This window comes from Notechis scutatus, chromosome 3 (genome assembly GCF_049901735.1).
Source record: "Notechis scutatus isolate UNSWTSFEM ecotype Mainland chromosome 3, rNotScu1.2, whole genome shotgun sequence".
NCBI classification, from domain to species: Eukaryota; Metazoa; Chordata; class Lepidosauria; order Squamata; family Elapidae; genus Notechis; species Notechis scutatus.
Genome location: NC_142011.1, coordinates 51,833,593 through 51,857,384, shown reverse-complemented (window position 1 = coordinate 51,857,384; position 23,792 = coordinate 51,833,593). Strand labels below are relative to the sequence as shown.

Sequence of the window (23,792 nt, the reverse complement as noted above, 5' to 3'; positions counted from 1 at the left end):
GTTTTCTTCTTCCTTTACGTTATGCTTTGAACCATAAGCAACATTCTCTGTTATTTGATCTGTCCTATTTTAGCCTTCTGCAAAATTAAGTCTGCTGCTTTGTGACTGCTAAAATGCAGGGTTTCTATTTTGGTGAGCTCCCTTTTGGGACAGTGTAGTAATTAGCTAGGACTGGTGCTAATTAGCTCTAGTGACACTTTCTCAGATATGGTGCACTAAATGTTTGATTGCAAGCATCTGGATAAGGAATCCTGTATGGCCTATTTGTTATTAGCTTCTGAGGGCCTTACAGTGTGGCTAAATCTACTTCTCTAAACCATATTAAGTGTTTCATATTCATAGTAGTATAGGGATGGTTTGGGTAAAATTGAAAATATATCTGTTACCTGAAACAATGCTTTTCTAGCTCAGAGGAATGTTTTCTTTTATTTTCTCATCATTTTGTATTTCTGCTTCTGACCTACTAGTATATTCCACAGACTTAATTGGTTGTAGCATTGATCTAAAGCTGGCTGAGGAATTCTGGGAGTTGAAGTCCACAAGTCTTAAAGTTGCCAAGGTTGGACACCCCTGATCTAAAGAATTATACGTAGGCAATGTTCTTTGTCTCTAACAGAAAGCAAACAATTGCCTGCCTGAAAAGTCACTTGGCCATCTTCTTTCCTTGTTCTTTTAGAATTAAAAAGATGTGTTTTTATTATGGTTAATTAGTCCAAAAAGTGAATATGTATACTTCTGAAACATAGATTTAACATCAGGAATGTGTATATTGATTTCTGATTTAGCAGAGATATGGTCTCTCTATCTCTCTATCTTTCTACCTATTCTTCTATTCTTCATCTTTCTTTTATGGCTACCTAGTTCATATCATGATTCTAGACAAGGGGTCCCCAAACTTGGCAACTTTAAGACTTGTGGACTTCAACTCCCAGAATTCCTCAGCCAGCATATTCTGGGAGTTGAAGTCCACAAGTTTTGAAGTTGCCAAGTTTGGGGACCTCTGATCTAGACAGCTCATAACAATAAATAAAAAATAGATGTTAAAAAAAATACCCACCCCGCTACACACTCCAGGTTCTAGACCAAACTGTTTCCCAGCCTAGCCCAATGCTTGAGCCAACTATACATTTGGAATTTTGAGACTGTTCTATTGGTGTTCTCATAAAATGACTGAGATTGTTGGAAGCCCAGAAATGGAAGTGACAGGAAAGATGACTTAATCTAACACCTGCCACTGCACTAGTGAATCTCCTGCTACTGATAACCATCTTAGCTCTGCTGGCAGTTTTAAAATGTAGATGCCACCAGATTCAGAGAAACGATGTCCTACTGTTGAACAGCTTGTGATCACAGACAATCTGGTCTTCTGGAAAAGCAGAAAACAAAATTGCTCCATTTTCTGTGTGGCTGCCCATTAAATACCATCATGTCAGTTCTTATTCTTTTTCTGGATTTCTTTAATAATAGCTTGTTTGACTCATTCCTGCAAAAAGTTTGTTCAAGTAAAAACTTGCAATGTTCCTCATGGTATGGATGAATTTCTTTATCCTAATCAGCAAAGCAGCGCACTATTCAATTAAGAAAATTGCACTAGCAAATGGATACAGGTCTCCCAGGGCTCAGATTTGGAACCAATCCATCTCTTTATATCTAAAATAAAGCTAGCGCCTGCCAAATTTGCCTTGGGATTTCCACGATGTTTTCTTCCTCTCCTATGAAAGAAGCTTCTGTTTTTGTATCTTGTGGCTGAGGCATTCTTTCAAATGTCTCTTTTGGGTATTTTTGAGTTTGTTTCTACCACCCTGCAGCCATCCCACACCTTTTAGCTTGCCACACCTCCTAGCTGGAAAAGATTCATGGGAGGAATTCTTTCATGATGACTTCCCTTAAGACAGGATTTTCAAACCGTCGGTCTCCCTCTCTGCTTAGAAAGCAGGGACAAAAATGCATTTCTGTTGCAGCTTTAACTCTGGCATTTCAATGGATGCTTCAAAATTCTGTCTCAGTATGTGGATCTTGGGACCAATTGGATCTGGAGAGTCTTTTCATGTTTGGTTGTAAATACAGTCTCACTGCTCCAAACAAATTGGGAAAGAATTTGGGACCGTAAATTCAAGGTTCCTACTTGAAGAGCAAGTGGCAGCTGTGGTTTGGAGGATGCTCTAGCTTGTGCACTAACTGTGCTCATTTCGAGATTGGGAAGTTCTGCTTACAGCTACCTGTCTCTTGCTTACTTCTAAATTGGATTACTGCAATATGGTCTTGATGGGGCTGCTCTTGATGATCACTTGGAAGCTACAGATGCTTCAGAATGTAGTTATGGGAGCAGGTAGTTATGGCCATTCTTCAATATGCCCGTGTAATGTCTCTACAAACTGAGTTAGTGACTAGCGAACTTCCAGATACAGTTCAAACTTCTGCTTCTCTCCTACAAAGTCCTTCATCCTGTAGGGCTAGGTTACTTGCAGAACTGCCTCATCTCCAGTTATTTTTGTCCAATAGTATCTGAATGAAAGGGCCTACTCCAAGCTCAACTGGGCAGGCAGTGTCATCTGGTGGCACCCAAGAGATCTGCCTATTATCCCCCCAGAGTGGAGGACCTGTGATATGATGGCCCTGAGCCTGCTGGCCTTTCAGAAACACATTATAAAGATCCCGATTCTTTCCCTAGGCCCTGTGTTAGAGGATGGCATGATCCTATAGGTGAATTTTCCCTGGGACTTTATATCTTTATCTTTTCATGCTTCATTTTTTATTATTTGTTTGCTCTGTTGCTTATATGGATTCGTTGTTTATTAATTTTGTTTGTCACCCTGAGTTGTGTTGTGTGCAAAGTACAGGTAGCCCTTGATTTACAGCAGTTTGTTTAGGGACCGTTCAAAGTTACAATGGCACTGTAAAAAGTGACTTATGACTGTTTGTCATACTTATGACCGTTGCAGCATCCCCATGTTCACGTGATCAAAATTTGGATGCTTGGCAACTGGCTCATCTTTATGACGGTTGCAGTGTCCTTGGTCAGCTTTTGCAACTGTCACAAGCAAAGTCAGTGGGAAAACCAGATTCACCTAACAACTGGGTTACTAACTTAACAACTGCAGTGATTCACTTAACAACTGTAGCATGAAAGGTTGTAAAATGGGACAACATTCATGTAGCAAATATCTCAATTAGCAACAGAAATTTGGGGCTCAATTGTGATTGTAAGTCAAAGACTACCTGTAGCAGCTATAGAAAGAGAAATAAATAAAACAAAAAGGCAAACTGAAATATATATCTATGTTAATATCAGAATACATTTTGAACTTTTAATTGTGGGGAGACTTTGGCAGATGAATAGTTTTCCCCATCTATTTTTAGAGGTGTCCAGTTCAGATTTTGTGTGGCAAGTGTTTATAATGCTGATAGAGATCCTGATAGGTTTTCATTGTTGATATGTGTAGAAGACAGTATTACACTAAATGATCTTTGGGGAACTTTAAAATTGGGGAGCAAATGACAAGTGATAAATGTGCGTCAAATATCCTTTAGTCACTGCTGAGATCATCTTTATAAGATAAATATTAATGACACGTTAGTGAGATTGGATATGCGTATGTTACATCTTTTTTATCATTGAAGATTATTCTATTTTGTTAGCATAATGAAAAAAGCAAATAAAACCAATCATGTGTCTCTTGTGTGTGCATAATATTGATTATGTTGCTGAGAGAAAAATATCTGGTGCTGCCAGGCAATCTTTAAATAATTCCGCCAAGTCCAAGGAGAGAGGATATAATTTTTATTCCTGAATTTGAAAGAGTTTACTGTACATGTGTCTTAAATTTGGTAACAATGTTTGGCATTTGCACAGCATAGTAAAGGGAAAGTTGTGGGTTCTCCAGATGTTGGGCTGCAAGTACCAGCATCCCTTACTGTTAGCCATGTTGGGGAGGGCCAGATTGATGGGAGTTGGAATCAAAACATTTTGGAAGACCACATCTTCCTCAGTTTTCATTTTTCACCTTTATTCTTTAAGGAAGGCCTTCATTATTCCTTTAATTTGCTAGATTCGCATCTTGCCTTTCTGCCAGAAGCTCAAGGCAGTACACAAACCATTTCCTCCTACAATTATTCCCATAATGGCAACTGGCCTCAATTCACCCAGTGTTGAATCTGGGTCTTCCTAGTTTTGATTGAGCATTTTAATCCCAATGCTATAATAGTTTTATGTCAACCAAGTTGGGAAGATCTATAAATCTTTGCCATTTTATACATTAAGTGGAGTAGGAGCAGCTTTTGCGATCACTTGAGGCAAATATAGTGTGGCTGGATTCCAAATGAATGCCTGCAATTTATGATAGGACTTTTTCTGATTTTACTAGCATAGCTAAATCAGCAAAGATAAATCTGAGAGTGGGAGATATGTGCAATAGAATGATTGCCAGTCATAATTGAAAATGTAATATGTCTCCCTAGCATTTTGCCTAATGCCTCTGTATTTCTGCTTCCTATAATTTGTCTGGGAAAGGAAAATTGTCTGGGAGAGGACATTGGTGGAGTGATTGCATTAAAATATATCATTTAATGTTGTTGTGTTAAGCCTAATTCACACATAGTGCTGTCACACTCTAACTATGGTTTAGGCCAGGGATGTCAAACTCAATTTCATTGAGGGCTGCATCAGGGCTGTGGTTGACTTTGGGGAGGGGCATGTGGGAGTGGCCAACTGAGTGGGTGTGGCCAACTGGGTGGGCCAAAGCCATGCTGGCCCGATGTTTCCTCTTTGCATTGGATAGACCAGGCCGAAGCCACGCTGGCCCAATGTTTCCTCTTCACATTGGGTAGACCAGGCCGAAGCCACGCTGGCCCAATATTTCCTCTTCACATTGGGTAGACTGGGCTGAAGCCACGTTGGTCCAATGTTTCCTCTTCATGGATAGACCAGCATGGCTTGCCCGATATTTCCTCTTCACATTGGGTAGACATTGGATAGTTGGTCCAATGTTTCCTCTTTGCATTGCCAGCGTGGCTCGGCCCGATATTTCCTCTTCACATTGGGTAGACCAGGCCGAAGCCACGCTGGCCCAATATTTCCTCTTCACATTGGGTAGACTGGGCTGAAGCCACGCTGGCCCAATGTTTCCTCTTTGCATTGGGTAGACTGGGCCAAAGCGACAGCGGGCCGGCCCCTAACATATTCCAGGAGGACCTTGCGGGCTGGATCCAACCACATCTCTGTAGCAGACAAAAAAGCTCTACAGAGAATCATTAAAACTGCCCAGAATGTCATCGGGCTCCAGCTACCAGCCCTGGATGACATCTTCGTATCTCGCTGTTTGAGGAAGTCACACAACATTTTCAGAGACTCTTCCCATCCTGCTTATAATCTTTGTGAACTGTTGCCTTCTGGCAGAAGATACAGAACAATTAAAACTCGAACCACACGTTTTCTGAACAGTTTTTATCCCAGAGCTATAATTGCACTTAGCAATGAACTTAAGGATGACCATCAGTGAGCTGTTGGACAGTATTACTTGGTCTGTTGTGTGGATGCTTGTGTATTTAAAGGGGGTGGGGAATTTTGGTGGGTGGGTGTGGGTTTGGGGATTGCTATGTGTGAACACGTATTGGGTCTGGTCTTTGGGTATTATGTGAATTTTGTTGTATGTGTATGCAGTGTATATACGTACAATGACAATAAAGTATTATTGTTGTTATTATTATTATTATTATTATTATTATTATTATTATTATTATTATTATTATTATTATTATTATTATTATTATTATTATTATTATTACATTGTGGGCCAAATCCAGCCTATGGGCCTTGTGTTTGACACCTCCAGATTAGGCCTAAGCATCTCTGCCTTATTTACACATAGTAAGCCAGATTTACAAACCAATCAACCTGAATGCATATCAAGTTACATCAAAATTAAGTGAGTTACATTGTGGCTTAGCATGATTTATGAAACCAGTCAGTATTCTAGGAGGATGTGCTAAGCAGAATTGACACTTTCTTGACAGACAATATGGAAATGATTTTTTGTTAGGGTATAGGTAGTGTTGGCTAGCAAGCCCAGAAGGAGAGCCTTTTCTGTAGTGGTACCTACCCTTTGCAACATATTCCTCCTGAGATTAGATTTCCCCAATCCCTGCTAGCCTTTTGTAGGCTTGAAATTTTGGCTCTGTGCTTGAGGCTGAATGAAGGTGTCTTCATGCACTCATTTGATTTATATGGCCCCCACTTGCAGAATAATTCTGGGCAGCCAACAGGTTAAGGAAATTGTAGTACAAAAGTAATGTAGAAAAACAAAATATACACTACACTGGGCACAAAATACTGTACTCATATATTTACATCTATGATGGGCTGATATGTTCTAATCCATTGGTTTAGGGATAGTTTCATCTCTTTTGAGTGTCTTCCAGATGTGTGAATTTAAAGCTGGAGAATTCCTAACCAGAATGTCTAGTTTTGGGTGCTTAGGCAAGGATCATCTTTTTGTGGCTCTCTAGTAATAAGTGTTTCTTAGGTAACATTAATAACATTAGTAAAAATGAGATTGTGTAGTCAGTATTTCTCAACCCATCTAAAAGCTGCTGAGGTTGAGAAATACTGGTCTAGACAGACTTTTTCCCAGAGTTACAACATTTACACTAATCTTTTTTCAGAGATGGATCATTGTTGAATCTGGTTGCCTTTGTGCCCACTTGCCCCCTTTATTCTTTTTAGAATGGTCTTTTTGTATATTCATGCACGCACACACACACTCACACACACACACTCACACACACACACACACACACACTCTGCTTTTATTACATATCTCCATTCTAATTCTTGAATGTCAATTTGTCTCATCCCACAGAAAGTAAATATGATATTGGTAATTTGATAAGATGTGGGCAGAGGCCAGGGCTACAGTGAAAGCATTGTGTTCTTGCTCTGCAAATTCCATCCTTGTTATCATTGCCTGCAGGACACATGTGCAAAATGGGTGAAGTTAGTGTCCCAATGATGTTTTCATCCTTCTTTTCTCCCCCCCACCTCCATGTCATTGCCTAGGCCCTACTTTGCAGAATAATGAAGGGAAGGGTTAGGCCATATCCTCTAATAAACTGATTTTAACGTAGCAACATTTCTTGCAGAGAAATTTCTTCCTTAGGTATATGAACAGATTCGTTTTTTGACTCTGACCACCATAATTTATTCATGTTAGGAATTTTACCTTTAGAGATCTTAATCACCAAGACAAATACATTCCATGGAGTATTTTTTTTCAACGGCAGCAACAAAACAACTCAGAATCTGAAAAGGAGCATAAACGTGCTATTTGTTTTGCACTTTTCAGACAAAAGATCTTATTTTGATCTTTCTACTCTTCCCCACTGGTACTGCTTATAGCAAGTCACAACCTGAATTTCACCCACAACTGTCTTCTGTCTTTAAAATCTAGTGTATTAACACATAGCCATGTCTTTCATTGGCAACTTTCTAATTTGGCTGATAAGCTGTATCTATACTTTGCCCATTCCTAAATCTGTTCTAACTCATCAGATTTACCACAGCTGTAGCAATCTGCTGGATGATTTTAAGCCAGTCCCACTCAATCCAACCCATCTCACATGACTGTTATCAGGGTTACAAGGAGGGAGATCCCCAAAGTAAACTGCTTTGAGCTCCTGGAGAAAAAGCAGGACATTAATCTAGCATATACACCAGGTATGCACAAAAATAAAACTAAAAAAATGAGGGAATACCTGGAAGGAAGTCAACATTTTAACGTAATGTAATCATTTATGTATTACTTCAAAAACAAGGAAAATGATGGCACCAGATGACATGATGGAAGCTAGCAAATTACCAGGCGTTAAATATCTAGAAAAGTCAGGAAGATGATGCAGACAGATTGAACATATTGAAAGAACTAGTTAACATTGCAGTTCTTGTGAGTCTATGCAGTATAAGAAAGGTCATTTCATGTGTCTTTACTAAGAATTATGAAATAATTCTTTAGAAGGTAGTTGTGCAATTAAGTGTCAGCAGCGTGCTTTAATATATCTGAGTTAAGCAAGTCAAATACTGATTCTTCTCTTTGTGCTGTGAGGACATCACACACAATACATTATATATTTGGGCCACATTCTGACTTTGGTGACCTGATTGTTAGTTTGAATTTATCCGCTTTTGCACTTGATCCTAGAAATAAGTGTTATTCAACTGTGGTGGTGAAATGGTTACAATGCAATATTGCAGGCTAACTCTGCCTACAGCCAGGAGTTCAATCCTAACTGACTCAAGGTTGATTCAGCCTTCCATCCTTTCGAGGTCAGTAAAATGAGGACCCAGATTTTAGGGGGCAATATGCTGGCATTGTAAACTGTTCAGACAGTGCTGTAAAGCACTATGGAGCAGTATATAAGTCCAAGTGCCATTGCTGTTGCTAATTTTAATTTCATGCCAATTGATGTCTCTTTTCATGTAAGTGTGGTGGTCTAAGGCCGCAGTAATTACACCTACTATTCATCCTCTTTCCATATATTTCTGTTTTCACTGTTATTACATTAGTCACACTGGGCTCTTGGATGTTTCTATGGGAGGGGGGGAATTCCAAGTGAATTAGAAAGAGCAACACCAAATTCCATCTGGCAAGGCAATAGAGGGAGTGCCCTACAAATTATAACAGCAGTTTATGGAAGGAAAAATGGTTTTATATGAGCTTTGTAGTTTGAAGTAGCTCCAAAATGTTGAAATGAGAATCGTTAGCCAGTGTATATTTCTCTACAGCTGAGGTAAACAATGTGTGTTTTTTGAGTTTGTTCCAAACTACTTAAGTGGCCAAGGCTGTTAAATATCTGCATCTATTTCCCATCTCTTAAGACGGTGATTTCCCTTGCTCCTTTGACACAGGAAGATACCAGCTCTTGTGAAAATTAAATTTAGGTTCTTTGTGTGAGCAATATTTTCTTTAGATAAGAGCTGATGACTGTTTTGTTCTAAGAACTGGTTCAAAATATTGTTGGATCCATGTATATTTTACATGATATAGTCTGCATTTAATTCTTGCCTGCACCAACATATTGTAATGTTAAAAGCAGGGGTGGGTAAGGCTTTTCCCGAGAGCCTGAAATACTGTAATACTTGCAACTGCCTCTTCCAAACTGCTGTTCTTAGGCAAGCTGGTTGAGGGTCATAAGAGTTTGTAATTCCAAGATACCTAAAGTGGCATCAAGTGACAAGAAGTTGGACATAGCATTGCTGGAACTACTTTGGATTACTACAAGGAACACCTTACATATGCAATAGGAGAGAGAGAATTTGTTTTACAGGCGTTGGCCACATTTTACAGCTGGCATATCGTTATGCTTTCTGCCTCAACGTCATTGATTACTTAGGAATCAATGTGAAATGATTAAAATTTATTGTATCTATTATAGTAAAATTTATTGTATCCAGTATATCCATTTATAGTATCCATTAAAGTTATGATATCAGAACAGGAAAGGGTGAAGATATGCTACTGATGCCTGAGGTCTGGTACAGGTAGTCCTCAACTTACAACCCCAATTGAGTCCAAAGTTTCTGTTGCTAACTGAGGCAGTTGTTAAGTGAGCTGTGCTCCATTTTACAACCATTATTTATTTTTAATGACATTTTTGCCATAGTTAAGCAAATCACTGCAGTTGGTAAGCAAATCTGGGTCCCCCCTACCCATTGACTTGACGGAAACTGGCTGGGAAAGTCACAAATGGTGATCACATGACCCCAGGACAGTGCAACTGTCATAAATACATGCCAGTTACCACGGTGATGATGCAATGGTCATAAGTGTGAAAAACAGTCAAAGGTCACTTTTTCCAGTGTTGTTGTAACATTGAATGGTCACTAAATGAATGGTTGTAAGCCAAAGACCACCTTTAAGTGATCTTTCCTGAATGATGGTCACAGTTATTTGACACATCTTGTAACTGGAAGCTTTCCAGTTTAAAATACATCAGAGGCTTCTGTTTTCTGGACTCTTGAGAAAGCCACTTACCAAAGCATCCTTCCATTTTACAGCAAAGTGATTCTGTTGACATACAGAAAATAACTTTTTAATGGGACACAATAATTATGCATTAGGAAGTGCTGCTCAAATGAGCTACTTCTAACGTTTTGCTTATGCAGATGAGTAACATTTTCACTGAAAGCTCTCATAGATACCATATAAACAAGTTATCTCTAAATGATTTTTAGCATGGGCTATGCTTGATATATTTGAAGCAATATTAAAAATGCAACTTTTAAAATAAGTTAATGTGCTTATTTTGAGGCATGGTTCATTAGAAGAATGTGGTAGGTCACAAGGATGCTTGTAAAGCAAATTACATTGCAAATAATGCAGCCTTGATTACAATACTAAAAACATATATAAGATTAAATTATTACATTATCTTCCCCATGGACCAGTGGTGCATATGAACCATAGGTTGGGAACCTATAAGATAAATTATAGGCTGGAGTCACACTCTGATCTAAGCTATAATGTGATTTATTTATGGATTAATGTAAAGTGTGAACCCAGATATAGTAGCTTGGTGTTGTAAGTGCTGTAAGAATAAGTCATTCTTTTTTAAACCACATACTTGTTTAGAAAAGAATGACTTAATATGAAGTATGAATCCAAACATATGGGAGGGGTCATAACACAACATCAGAATTCACTGATTGCATGAAAAAGGTTCCAGAATCAACTCCCTGATTTCTCCAGTGAAATAGATTGGGGGCTGTGTCTACCTGACTGAGTATGAAGCAACTCAAAATATTTATATCCAGAATCTTCTTGAGTTCTTTTGTGAGGAATCTCTGAAATGGAAAGAAAAAGACATACAGAGAATTCAAGATATGCTTTAACGGGGATCATCAAGGAACTTTTCATATTTGAAATTTGTCATAAAGATGAAAAATTATTGTAACTAATGCTGTCTTGGCTATACTCCTAGTATTGGAATTATGAAGAATTGGGTGGAGTTGGGGTTGACTAAATGAGTAACACTGGAAAAGCTCTTATCTTTGATTTGCAACAATGAATTATTGATATGTATTTTTTTCTAATTTTTTTAAAATAAAGGATTAAGGAAGACGACTTTCAAACAATATGGTCATTTGTTTTGGAGCTGTTCCATTTGTAGCATAATTTCCATTCTTTTCTTTTTTTAAATAGCATGATTATTCTGAGGCAACATTATAGTGTTAATCCTGCAATATGTACATTTTTTAAAAATTGACATAAGCAGTACATACTATAAAATTAAAATAAAATTATGTTCACCTGGGTCCAACTCACACATTTCAGAGGAAACATGTTTTCACACATAGTTGTGTGCTCTATGTCTTGATTTCCCTGCCTTTGGGTTTCTTCAGTCTGTTCTCTCAAATTACTTTTAACTCCCCAGAGTTTATATAGTGGTTGCTGTATGTAGCAATGCAAAGCTGAAAATGACAATGAAAATAATGGGATGTCTAAGTGAACCTGTCAGGCTTAATTTGATTGATTACTCTCCTTTATGTCTTGCTTTTCAAGATACAGATCTAACCAAAGAAGCTTACAAGCAGCATTAATAATTTTAAATAAACACACATACATGCATACACACACACACACACACACACACACACACCTAACATTTTTTTTAAAAAAGAGCCCTCGAAATTCTGGGATCCTTCTTGCAAAGCTACTGTGGAAAGGCCACTGGATATTAAGTGGGATGAGAGAGTTTCAGGGATAAATTTTCACCTGCTTTCTTCTCTCTGTAAGAATTGTTTCTACAAGGCAGCTAGTGACCATGTAGCCTTTTAAAACGCTTGCCTTTTTATTTAGCTCATAAATGCAACTGCACGATTCAAAAAGAGGGCTGTGGAAATATTTACATCCTGGACATAAATTGTTTCAACTTCTACCCTCAAAATGGCGTTATAGAGCATTGCACACCAGAACAACTAGACACACGGACAGTTTTTCCTCGAATGCCATCACTCTGGTAAACAACTAATTCCCACAATGCTGTCAAACTATTTACTAAGACTGTATTACTATTATTCTCCTCCTCCTTCCTATTAACAATCTCCTCCCACTTCTAACTATAACCTTGTTGCTTGTATCTTTATGATTTATATTGTTTTATTTAGTTTCCTAGTATGGTTTGATTGCTTATTTAGTATCCTATGACTAAGTGTTGTATCTTATGATTCTTGACAAATGTGTTTTTTTAATGTACACTGAGAGTATATGCACCGAAGACAAATTCCTTGTGTGTCCAGTCTCACTTGGCCAATAAAGAATTCTATTCTAGTCTAAAAAAAACCAAAAAACCATATACCACCTTTTCTGTATTTGTTTTCATTTCATTGATTAATTCATGTTCTTTACTGTTTACTTGTACATTTAAAGTTACAATCTTTTGTGTGTGTGTCAGTTACTTCCAGATGAGCCCATAGATCCTGACCTCCATCATAACTTTGATCAACCAGGGCTTTCATATAATGGTTTTTAGTAAGAGAAAGACTTAGTTGTAGTAAAGTCTTAGTTGAACCATGTCTTGCATAGAACTGCAAACAGGAAGCACAGTGTTAGTGTTTTAATTATTACATATTTTAAATTATGGAAAAAGGACAGTTTGAACTCTGCCTATTGAGTGCAGACCTCCAATACTCAGGGGTGGGATTCTACCAGTTCGCACCTATTCGCTAGAACCAGTTGTTAACATTCTAAGCAGTTCGGAGAACCGGTTGTTAGAAGACATTACTGGCCTAATCCTGTAAGGAAGGCAGGAAGGAAAGATTCTGGTTTTGCTTACAGAAACTACCTCTCCGTTAACCCTTATTATATTCTTGGCAGGACTAGACTTCCTGTCTCTGGAACTTCTCTGGAGTTTTTTCCCCTTCCTTTACTGGTACTTTGCTTGTGTGGAGTGACCATTCAAAGTTATAATGGCACTGAAAAAAGTGACTTATGACCATTTGTCACACGACTGTTGCAGCATCTCCACAGTCATGAGAGGCCAGGCGAGGAGATGCGTGCCTTGATGTGAGTGATATTGATTTGGCCACGCCCAGCCAATAACATGACCACCAAGCCACGTTCACCCAGTCACATGACCACCAAGCCATGCCCACCAAGTAAGCCACGCCCACAGAACCGGTTGTTAAAAAATTTGAATCCCACCCCTGCCCATACTCAGCTTTCAAACAAAGTGACCAACCACTAGGTGCCGGCAAATAGATACAGGTGGTCCTTGACTTAAAACAGTCATTTAGTGACCGTTCAAAGTTACAACAACACCGAATAAAATGACTTATGACCATTTTTCACACTTACAACCGTTACGGCATCCCCATGGTCACATGATAAAAGTTCAGATGCTTGGCAACTGACTCATATTTATGACGGTTGCAATGCCCCGGGGTCGTGTGTTCCCCTTTTGCGACCTTTTGACAAGTCAATGGGGAAGCCAGATTCACTTAACAACCATGTTACTGACTTAACAACTGTATTGATTCACTTAACAACCATGGCAAGAAAGTTTGTAAAATTGGGCAATATTCACTTAACAAATATTTCACCTAGCAACAGAAATGTTGGGCTCAATTGTGGTCGCAAGTCAGACTGCCTGTATACAAATTTGGTCCTAATCTACTATCTGCTATCCTTCTCTCATGTACACCTGCCTAAGAATGGAGGAGAGGTTGTAAAAGCATGCTGTTTTCTCTTACTTTACTAAACAATAGAGGAAATGTTATATAAAAATACAGTTAAGGTTCACATAAGCATACAAAGTTACAATTTAAGTGTGCTTTATATAGTAAGACATTTTTGAGGTCCTTTGCACAGCATATTTGATTGTATACCTCCCAGAGTCCCTCTGTGAGGGAGATGGGTGGTCCTTAAATATGATAAATACATTAAATATTAAATTAAGAACAAGCCACATTGTGGTTTGTAAAATGCATGAACCTATAGACAGGAATGAGAAATTTTAAAGCCTGCATAGTCCACCAGTATGGTGAATAAGGGAGGTGTAAGTGAGTAATTGTTAATTAATTTACAATATGAAGCAACTTAACGACTTAGATGAGGGAATAGAAGGGGAACTTACCAAATTTGCAGATGATACTAAGCTGGCAGGAATAGCTAACACCCAAGAAGAAAGGCTCAAGATCCAGATGTATCTTGACAGACTAGAACATGGGCCATATCTAACAAAATGAAATTTGATGTAGAGAAAAGTAAAGTCCTACACTTAGGCAAGAAAAACCAAAAGTACACATATAGACTGGGTGAAACCAGGCTCAAATAGCAGTAACTGTGAGAAGGATCTTGGAGTCTTAGTGGACAACCAACTGAATATGAGCCAGCAGTATGCAACAGCAGCCAAAAAAAAGCTAATGCAATCCTAAGTTGCATTAACAGAGGGATACAATCAAGATCAAGTGAGGTACTAATACCACTCTATAAAGCCTTAGTAAGACCACACTTAGAGTACTGCATCCAGTTTTGGTCACCACATTACCAAAAAGATGTTGAGACTCTAGAAAAAGTGCAGAGAAGAGCAACCAGAATGATTAGGGGACTGGAGACGAAGGCATATGAAGAACGGTTACAGGAACTGGGCTTGGCTAGTCTGGTGAAGAGAAGGACCAGGGGAGACATGATAGCAGTCTTCCAATATTTGAGGGGCTGCCACAGGGAGGAAGGGGTCAAGCTATTTTCTAAAGTGCCTGTAGGCCAGACAAGGAATAATGGATGGAAACTGAACAAGGAGAGATGTAACCTGGAAATAAGGAGAAACTTTCTGACAGTGAGAACAATCAACCAATGAAACAGCTTGCCCTCGGAAGTTGTGGGAGCACAATCACTTGAAACTTTCAAAAAGAGATTGGACTCCCATCCGTCAGAAATGGTGTAGGGTCTCCCGCTTGGGTGGGGGTGTGTGGACTAGATGACCTATAAGGTCCCTTCCAACTATGATTATCTGTTAAATCTGTTAAATCTGAAGCAAATAAAACAGTTGTGATTCTTAGAAAGTTTTAGAAATGTTGGTTGAGAGTCAGACTGACTTTCCTTTAAATGTACTCGGTGCCAGAAAGATGGTGTACTCAATATGCAGTCTTTAAGTGACTCAAAAGTATGGAATGGTTTAACTCCAGATGTTTAAAATTATAAATCAGCTTATTCAGACTCTTAACATTGTCCCTGAAATGATTTTAAATTGCAGCACAAAATGTCTTTCCATTGTTTGTTTTAGAATCTCATGTTAAATAACAATTGACTATTCAAGTTTAGTTCTAGAATTAAGTACTTTAAAGCTTTATAAGAAGGAAATTTTTTAAAGCATGGGGACAAAAGTTTGAAGAATTGATATTGACTACAGTTTAGTTTAAACAAACATTTGTCCTGAATGATTCTTAATAGAAAAACTTCTGTTATGACATTTCTGTTTACTGTTGAAAACCACAAGAGTTTTCCATTTGTGTTTGTTGATATTTCTGCATAGATTGAACCTTATTACTAAATGTCTGACTGCATAAGTACCCCAAAATATGATTCTCCTAAGCGGTGATGGTTTTCATTCAAAAGATTGAGACTAGTTTTAAAAATTTGCATTGCCACTTTAAATTATTTTCTCAGCCTTAATCAGTGCAAAACATCAACTAAACCCCACAGTATTAAATAAAGTGGATGAGAGAATGATAAAGGAGACTGATAAGTAAAATTACAAATTTCCATCTAAATGAAAACAAAATTGCTTTTTTCTTTTACATTTATGATATTTATATAGTTGCCCATCACATGTAGCACAACTCTGGGTGGCATACAAAACAAACTTAAAAACAACTTCTTTTTCTTTTGTTTATTTTGCAGACTGGTGGATGACCGCTGCGTGGTGGAACCAGCAGCTGGTGAACTGGATAATCCACCGAAGAAGTTTCGAGGTAAGTCATGTTCTGTAAACATTTTAGATTCTTTGTTTCTACACAAACAAAGTAGTTTGTAGTAGTGTTAGTCCAGATACCAATAATGTCAGACTAACTTCACTGATATTAATGTATTTATCCTACAGAAAAGGATATAACAAGCTATTATGTGTTTCAGGTTATAATTTCTGTTTAAACAGTCCAGTATTATTTCTGCCTTAGATTTGAGCAAGAAATTCTCTTACTGCACTCCTGATGACTTTGTGACAACAAGATGTAGGTGGTTTGCTTATGCTGTCTTCAGGGATTTTTTAAAAAAACTTTTCAGTCTAGTATATAGCTCTGGTACTTCTTGGTAGTCACCCATCCAAATACTTGCCTGCTTAGATTTCCAAAATCAGCAAGATAGGGTAGGTCATACTGCCTGAGGCAATGGCAAAATTAATCTAGCTTGAGGCAGTGGCAAATTAAATCTATCTGTGATTTGAATAATGTTCCAGCTGAACAGGGATTCATGGCTTGTGCTTCAAAGAACACAGATGCTTAAGACAAGAACAAATCCTAGGTTCCGATTTGGTCTGGTTAAAATAATGAGCGTCAGGGCAATAATCCAAGCTTGAAACTAATGTTAAAAAACTCTATTGAGGTAAATCCCTCAGGTCATTTGGGTGTTCTTTTTGGCAAGTTGGAATAATTAGACAGAATGCGGTCAACACATTTGTCCAAACTCAGATGATTAGTTTGTTGATGATTTTCTGGTTCAGTAGGACTTTGGGAGACTGATTATCATTTTTCCCCTGCATAAATTTATACCTAGTATTAGCTGCCTGGGAAATGCTTTTGGACTTGAAAAGCAAAACATAAATGTAGATCAATAAGTGAAAATAGACATAAGAAAACACACTCAGGATTTAGTAGAGTTCATCTATTTACAGCGTATACTAGGCCAAATATTGTCATTCGTATTCCAACAGGTCAGTCCTGTGCTCAAACTCTGCAGGTCCAATCCTTTAAATCTTGATTCTTGTATATGTTATCTTAAAGTATTTAACCACAGCTTCTGTTCAGATTGTTAGAGTATATTGTAATTGCTTCCAGTTAAATAGAAACAGTTCTCTAGAGTAAATCCTAAGATGAAGAATAGGCTTGTGTAGAGACATGCTTCTCTTGAGATATGGTAGATTTAACAACATGCTTGTTCTGGTGTGGAAAGGAAGCCTACCAACTTCATATCACATCCTCCTTTGGGCTTCACTTTTGCAATACAACTTTACTATCCTGTTTCAGACAGTGGATCAATCATTCAGGCCAGGGCCAAAGCAATACAATAGGACAGTTGTGTGAGTTTGCTTACAGCTACTGTGCTACACTGACTACTTTCTGTGCAATCCTCAGGTAATTTACAGAATATAAACAGAGTAAAAATAGCAGACTTAGTGGCAATAATCAGGTAACTTAAAGAGAATGGTTTGGTTGCAAAATTATGTATATGTGAGACGATAACTCAGATAATCTTTTGGTAAAATATTAAAATTGGGAGCCTGATTAAAGGTGGGAATTAAATGTTGAATGTTATACTGAGAAGTTTATCTGTTCAAGGAACGTTCCCCCAGTGCTCTTGGTGGAGTGTCTCCTTCTCACTTTATAATGGATATTTCTACAGAAAATCGCTAGGAAAAGACATTTAGGTGGGCTAAATAATCATATCTAAATCTGCTCAGGGATTTATGGGAAATTTGGCCACATATGAAACCCCTCCCCCTTATTCCTGACAAAGCTGCACAATGTGTTTTTATCCCTCTTCCCTTCCCTCTCAACAGCTCACAGTGCTTGCTTAAACAGAAGGGCTCTTTTGTTACTTTGACTTACAAGCTGCCAATAAAATCAGAACCACCTTGTGCTCATTGCTACACATAGTGGGAGGAAGCCCCACCCAAGAACAATATATAATTTGAAAGAAAGAAAGAAAAAACATGAACAAACTAAGGATTACAGTAGACAGGCCTTCTGAGTCTTTAAGCCTGATAGAATTTTAGGATAGAACAGATCCACTGTTCCAGTGTACTAAACAACATGACAGTTTGCGGCAAATGCCAAAGAGAAACATTAGTAAATTGTACTGCTGCCAAGGTAGATAATTAGAGCCTGTGAATTGCCTTGTTGGTCTGGAATCCTTGACTTCCTGGTGGTTTGAGAACATGAATCTGGAAGGCCTTAGAGAATAAAGCAGTGAAAAACTCTCTAGCTGAAGAGACAGCAATTTTGAACATTCCTGTACCAATCGTATCTGAAGGGAGTAGGGTTTGGGAAGGCAGCTTTATAGATACTTGGTGAGGAAGCTACTGTTTCCTTCTGTCACTGGGGAAACTGCTGTATTTTCTGTGTCCCAACACTGGGACAAGGCTTAGGTTGGTGGCTCCCTACATTTGTGGGCTGTGATGATCCTGGAGAAAGTTAGAAGTCCTTCATAGCAGGCCAAAGAGAACCAGCTCCTGCCCCACCTTGCTTCCAAGGAACTGGGTGATGTTGTAAGTGATGGGATAAAGATCCAGCTAATGCTCCATTCCACAGTTTCCATAACTGGAATACAGTAACTGATTGTTATTCAGGTATTCCTCTGGAGGCTGCCAAACACAGACCCAAGATCATTCCTGTTCACTCAGTGCAGACCAAGGAAGCCAAAAGGTTGGACATCCATAGTATAAATCTTGGGGGACTGAAGCTTTGCAAGCATTCTCTTAGAAGGATGCTATTGTTGACTGTTCTATGCATAATCTTCTTTTTAAGATAATTTTCAATGAAAAAAATTAACAGTAATAAAAGCTAACACTAAATAAAATGAAAGAGAGAAAGTGATATAGAAGAAAAAAAAGAGGAAAAGATAGGAAGTGCAGGAAATAAAAGAAAAAAGACAAAAAGAAAAAGAAGTTGACAGAAGCAACTTCTTATCCTGTTTATAGCAGATACCAGCAAAGTTGGTAGCTCTCCTCTGCATTTGAAATTATGCTACATATATCACTTCTTCTTATAGCCCAACCTAGTTTTAACCTGCAAAATCCAAAAATCAGTGACAGTTCTGTCCAGTTTCAGCAAAAAAGTCCGTGAAAGTTTCCCATATTTTATAAAAGTACTTATCCTTGGTGAAACAAGTCAATGACATTGACACTTTGTTGTAGGACTTGGTCTCCATCCATATCTTCTTTTATCCATCCTAATGGGTTTTGAAGCTTCAACAGCTTTTTCCTTACTGTTCTCACTAAATTCCTGTCTTTCAAATGCATGCTTCAAAATTATAAATGGAATTAGCATTTTGCAAATGTGCCTACATCTGCCTAAATTTTGCCATATTATCTTTTGAGAAAACTAAATGTCTGCTAATGAATAGTAGATCTGTGGATCTCAATAATCTCAGGATGGATTAGAAGGTTAGCAACACAGGTATACTCAGGATCCTTTTGATACTTGGACAAAATGATGAAAGGACTCTTTGTATCACACCAGCATGATATTATTTTGTCATTTGTTCTGCCCCTTCCTCTGGTTAGCAATAAATTACATCTTATTTAGTCAAGCTTGTTTTCTTGCATATTTAGTGCTCTGACTAGTAAAAAAAACACACCTTTCCCCTTTTCTCAGAGAATATAAATTGAGCATATTAAGAGGTAATTCTTTCAGTGGTGCTGAATATGAAGAGGTGTAATGGGCTGAATATGGATGGAGAAAATGTTAACTAACACTGAAGGAGACATTGGTGGGTGGGGCTTGAGTAAATGTTTTCACAGGATTTTCGTTTGGAATTACTGAAAGAATAGGATTGCTGAGCGCCACATACGGAATCATTCTATTTCCAGCTGTTTCTAAAAAAAAGAGCAATACAGAATTAGAGAAATTTAACATAGTTAATTTTTTAAAGATGCAGCTTATAGGTTAGAATGTTTTTGCTGTCAGTTTGTTTTGAAAGTTAAAAGCCCCATAGTCCACCACCTTATACAGGTAGTCCTCAGGTTACAATTGAGCCCAAAATTTATGTTGCTAAATGAGACATTTGTTAAGTGAATTTTGCCCCATTTTATGACCTTTCTTGCCACAGTTGTTAAGTGAATCTCTGCAGTTGTTAAATTAGCAACAGGGTTGTTAAGTGAATCTGGCTTCCCCAGTCACTTTGCTTGTCGTAAGATCACAAAAGTTAATCACATGACTGGGACACTGCAATTGTCATAAATACATGCCAGTTGCCAATCATCTAAAGTTTGATCACGTGACCACGTGCAACAGTGTGTAAAATGGTCATAAGTCAATTTCTTCAGGACCGTTGTAACTTCAAACGGTCATTAAACAGAACTGTGGTAAATTGAGGACTACCTGTATTCTTTTTTAAGTTTAAGCAACATTGCAACTAAGGAGGGAGCTTTGAGGATTTTGGTGAGGGCGAGGCCTCCATATCCAGTCTTATGGACAGAAAAAATATTCCCGGAAACAGTACTTGTCTTTTATACAAAAGCGTTTGCTTTTCTGTAGAAAATAGCCTGATATGGAGGAGGGGCAGGAGATTAGAGATCCTTTAAGCAAACAAGCTACTCCCATTTGGCACACTTTAGTCACCCCTTCCTTGACTCAATACTTGGTAATGATTTCCCATTCAGAGTCACTGAATCTGAAGTCTGTCTTTAGCTATTGGCTGCCTTGTGTCTTGGTCCAAAGTGAGATGAGTCACCAAAAGGGTAGGGCAACTCTTGGCTTGTAAAAGAGTGTGTAATGGCCAAAGCAACCACACAACCACAAGCAAGCTGAATCCCTGCACTTCTTTTCCTAAAAGTCCTGTTTTCTAGTACTTCTGTGTCCAAGTGTGCTAATTCAATTTTCTCTCTGCATTGGGGTCCTTCTTCCAAACTTTGCAGAGCTTTTTCAACCATTCAGCATGCATATAGATAGACTATATGATGGTCTTGTCTTGTAGTACTTGTGCCTTGACAATTCTTGTTCCTATTCTTTTCCCTACTCTCTCATTTTTATGAACGCCTTTGTAATATTATAACTATTAAATCTAGAGTTTAGTATAGCTTTCATATATTGTTCTTGGCCAATAACAGAGCGACTGCAGAATTCTGGGAAATATGGTCCCAGTTCATCTAAAACCTACCAAATTATGGGAAACCGATTTAGATATTAGTTTCTTGAATGGGGAATTATAGATCTTCTTTTTAATGCAGTATGTGGTTGCATGCTTATGATCACTGTGCTCTGTTCTTTGTGCTTTTGCACATTGCAGTTGCTGAAGTATAGAAGTTATACATGTAGGACAGTTTAAATATGTTTTCCAAACCCCTGTTTAAATTAATTGACAATTAATGTATCTGTAGCACATTACAAATTAATTCTATCACTATCAGCTTTCTTTGTGCTATGGTTTTCCTATTATTTGCATTCTTTGAAATTCTGCGAAATAGAATTCTAAATTTTAGAAAAAAGGAAACCCTGAACAAGAAAATTGGGGGAAAGAAGCTAACCTAAATTCTTTTGAAACACATATATTGTGACCTATTGCTCAAAAAGGAGAGATAGTATCTATTCCAAGCAAGGTATGCATTCTGAAACACTAGATAAATCTGGTGGAATGAAAATACCTTCCAACTACAGTAATTGCAGGTTCAAGCAGGATGTAACAAACTCTGCACTGTTGAATTTTTTTCTCCTGTTATCACTTGATCTAGCTCTGTCCCTTTGCTTTCAAATGTAGTTCTAAAGCTGTAAATGATTTGTGAAATTAAAAGCATTTTTCTTTTTTGCATTTGATGTGGAAAGCGAGGCAGTCCTGCATTTGGCAGGAATAAGAGTCATCTTATTTTTATATGTATGTATGTCTACCTTATTCCCCTATGCGTGACTTTACATCCTCTCTTGTTTCTTCTTTGTTGGGAACACACACAAAAATCATAGTAGAAAAAAAAATCCTGATGATAGAATGGGTTTTTTTTCAGGTGCTTCCAACTTTTCTGCATGGATATATGACATTAGCTATAGTGTAGGTTTTGGAAACAGAATTAATATTGCAATTACTAAAGGCTAGCAACACTTAGGATATATCTACAGACTTTAAAGCTTTACCACTCTTGGATTTAGCGTATTGACCCTGAAGTAGATGCATTAGGGTTCAAGTGCTTTTTCTCTTCTTGATATTGTCTGATTCAATTGGAACAATTTTAGATTATTACAGTAAAACTAATTAAAATAGCATTACATGACAAAGGAAATGCTGATCCTTCTAACTTACAAAAACCTTTTATTTAAAGCTGCTTGAATGAGGAAGAGACATAAGGGGCTATGCTATGTCCTCCACACAGAGATATTTTTTGGGGTAAGGATTATGTCATCAAACACTGAAACTTTAGGATGGAGATATTAAAATCAGTGGAACATAATTCCAGGTTGGGGGATTTATTGGAGGCCTATTAAATTGTACCCATTGCAGATTCCTAGGTTTACACACTTGGAGCAATCATTCACTTAAAAGTGATCTTTTTTCTCTTTAACACCTGTATCCAAAACAGGATACCTATTGTGGGCCATTTAAGAATATTGTTCTCTCTTTACATGGTCTTGGGAAGTATTAGGATTGTGATGAATCTAGCTGAGAACATGCTTCTTGTATTTTATGAGAGCTGACCAACAAAGCAGGTAATCGACTACTACAAGTATTTTATGACAATGATAAGGATTAGGCTTATTTGTTCTCATATAGCTTAGTTTAGATCCTGGCATTTCTGTCACAGAAATTTCTTCCCCTTTTAAGGTAACTGATAACTTGAAACCCCAATAACTAGGTTCATCAAAATTGATTCAGCATTTTTTTTTAAACATGTACATTGTGAGTCATGGAAATGCTCCTTAGGATGATGTATATTCTTATGACTTTTTATTGCAAAATATACAGCCTAATCACAGCTTCTGGGAGAGAACTGACTGCATATTTGTAGAGAAAGCAGACTTCTTCAATGAATTAGCTTTTAAGATGTACGCATGCAAAAACTCATGTATCTTGCAGCAACTGTTGAAACCAGCTAGGAAAAATAGATTTTGGTTATGAAGTGTCTGAACTTGGCCAGGACAACAAAAGCTGGCAAGTTCCTGTTCCCTCTCACGCGTAACTTTCTCCAAGGCTTTTTCAATATGGCACAGCCTTGTTTGAACATGTTGGGAGAAAACAAGGATAGTATTCAAGTCCTGTTCTTTGCTAAATGGGTATTTAAAAGGCTGGTTGTGAGAGTGAATTGAACAAATAATTTTACTGCAGAGCAGGATGGCAACACACCCTTCTGTCTTGCTGCATGATGTTATACATGTATAAAAGTATAAGAAGACAGTGGATTCCATGATCGGTGTTGTTCATAGATTCCATCCAGAATCTCAGCAATATCTAGCAGAATCAACAATAGGAGGCTGACATTCTTTTGGTAAAGTATTCACACACCTGTCTTGCCTTGTTTTTCAGCCCTCAGGGAAAAACCAAAATTGAAGTCATTGAATCACCGCTGGAACTTAACCCTATAAATGATGGTCATGAAAATAGCCACACATATTCCTTCACTATTTTTGGCTGAGGCAAAAAGTGGGAGGACCATTGAATTAAAGAGCACTTAATCTCCATAACTTTATGTTCTTTGTGGACTTCTTAATTATCTGTTTCCTTTCTTCTCTGTTTCTATATTTAAATTGAGATTTAAATAAAGGTTTCTGCTAAGAATTCTAAACATTTTATTTGCTTATTTATTCATTTATTTAGGAAATTTATATTGCCATCTATTTGCACATGGCGACTCAAGGCGGCTTACAAGAATATAAAAACCTCATA

The 23,792-nt window shown here is 37.7% G+C and overlaps 1 protein-coding gene and 1 long non-coding RNA gene across 2 annotated transcripts in view; both read left to right on the top strand.

Moving 5' to 3' along the window:
* ITPR3 (inositol 1,4,5-trisphosphate receptor type 3) overlaps window positions 1–23,792 on the top strand; it is a 107,858-nt gene that overhangs the window by 8,888 nt on the left and 75,178 nt on the right. The window contains exon 2 of the mRNA XM_026677810.2: window positions 15,891–15,961. Coding sequence (XP_026533595.1) covers window positions 15,891–15,961 — 71 coding nt within the window. The remainder of the gene's footprint in view (window positions 1–15,890; window positions 15,962–23,792) is intronic.
* Window positions 22,505–23,496, top strand: LOC148131182 (uncharacterized). Its single transcript, XR_015748538.1, has 2 exons — window positions 22,505–22,618; window positions 23,433–23,496. It is a non-coding gene; the product is annotated as an uncharacterized LOC148131182 (long non-coding RNA).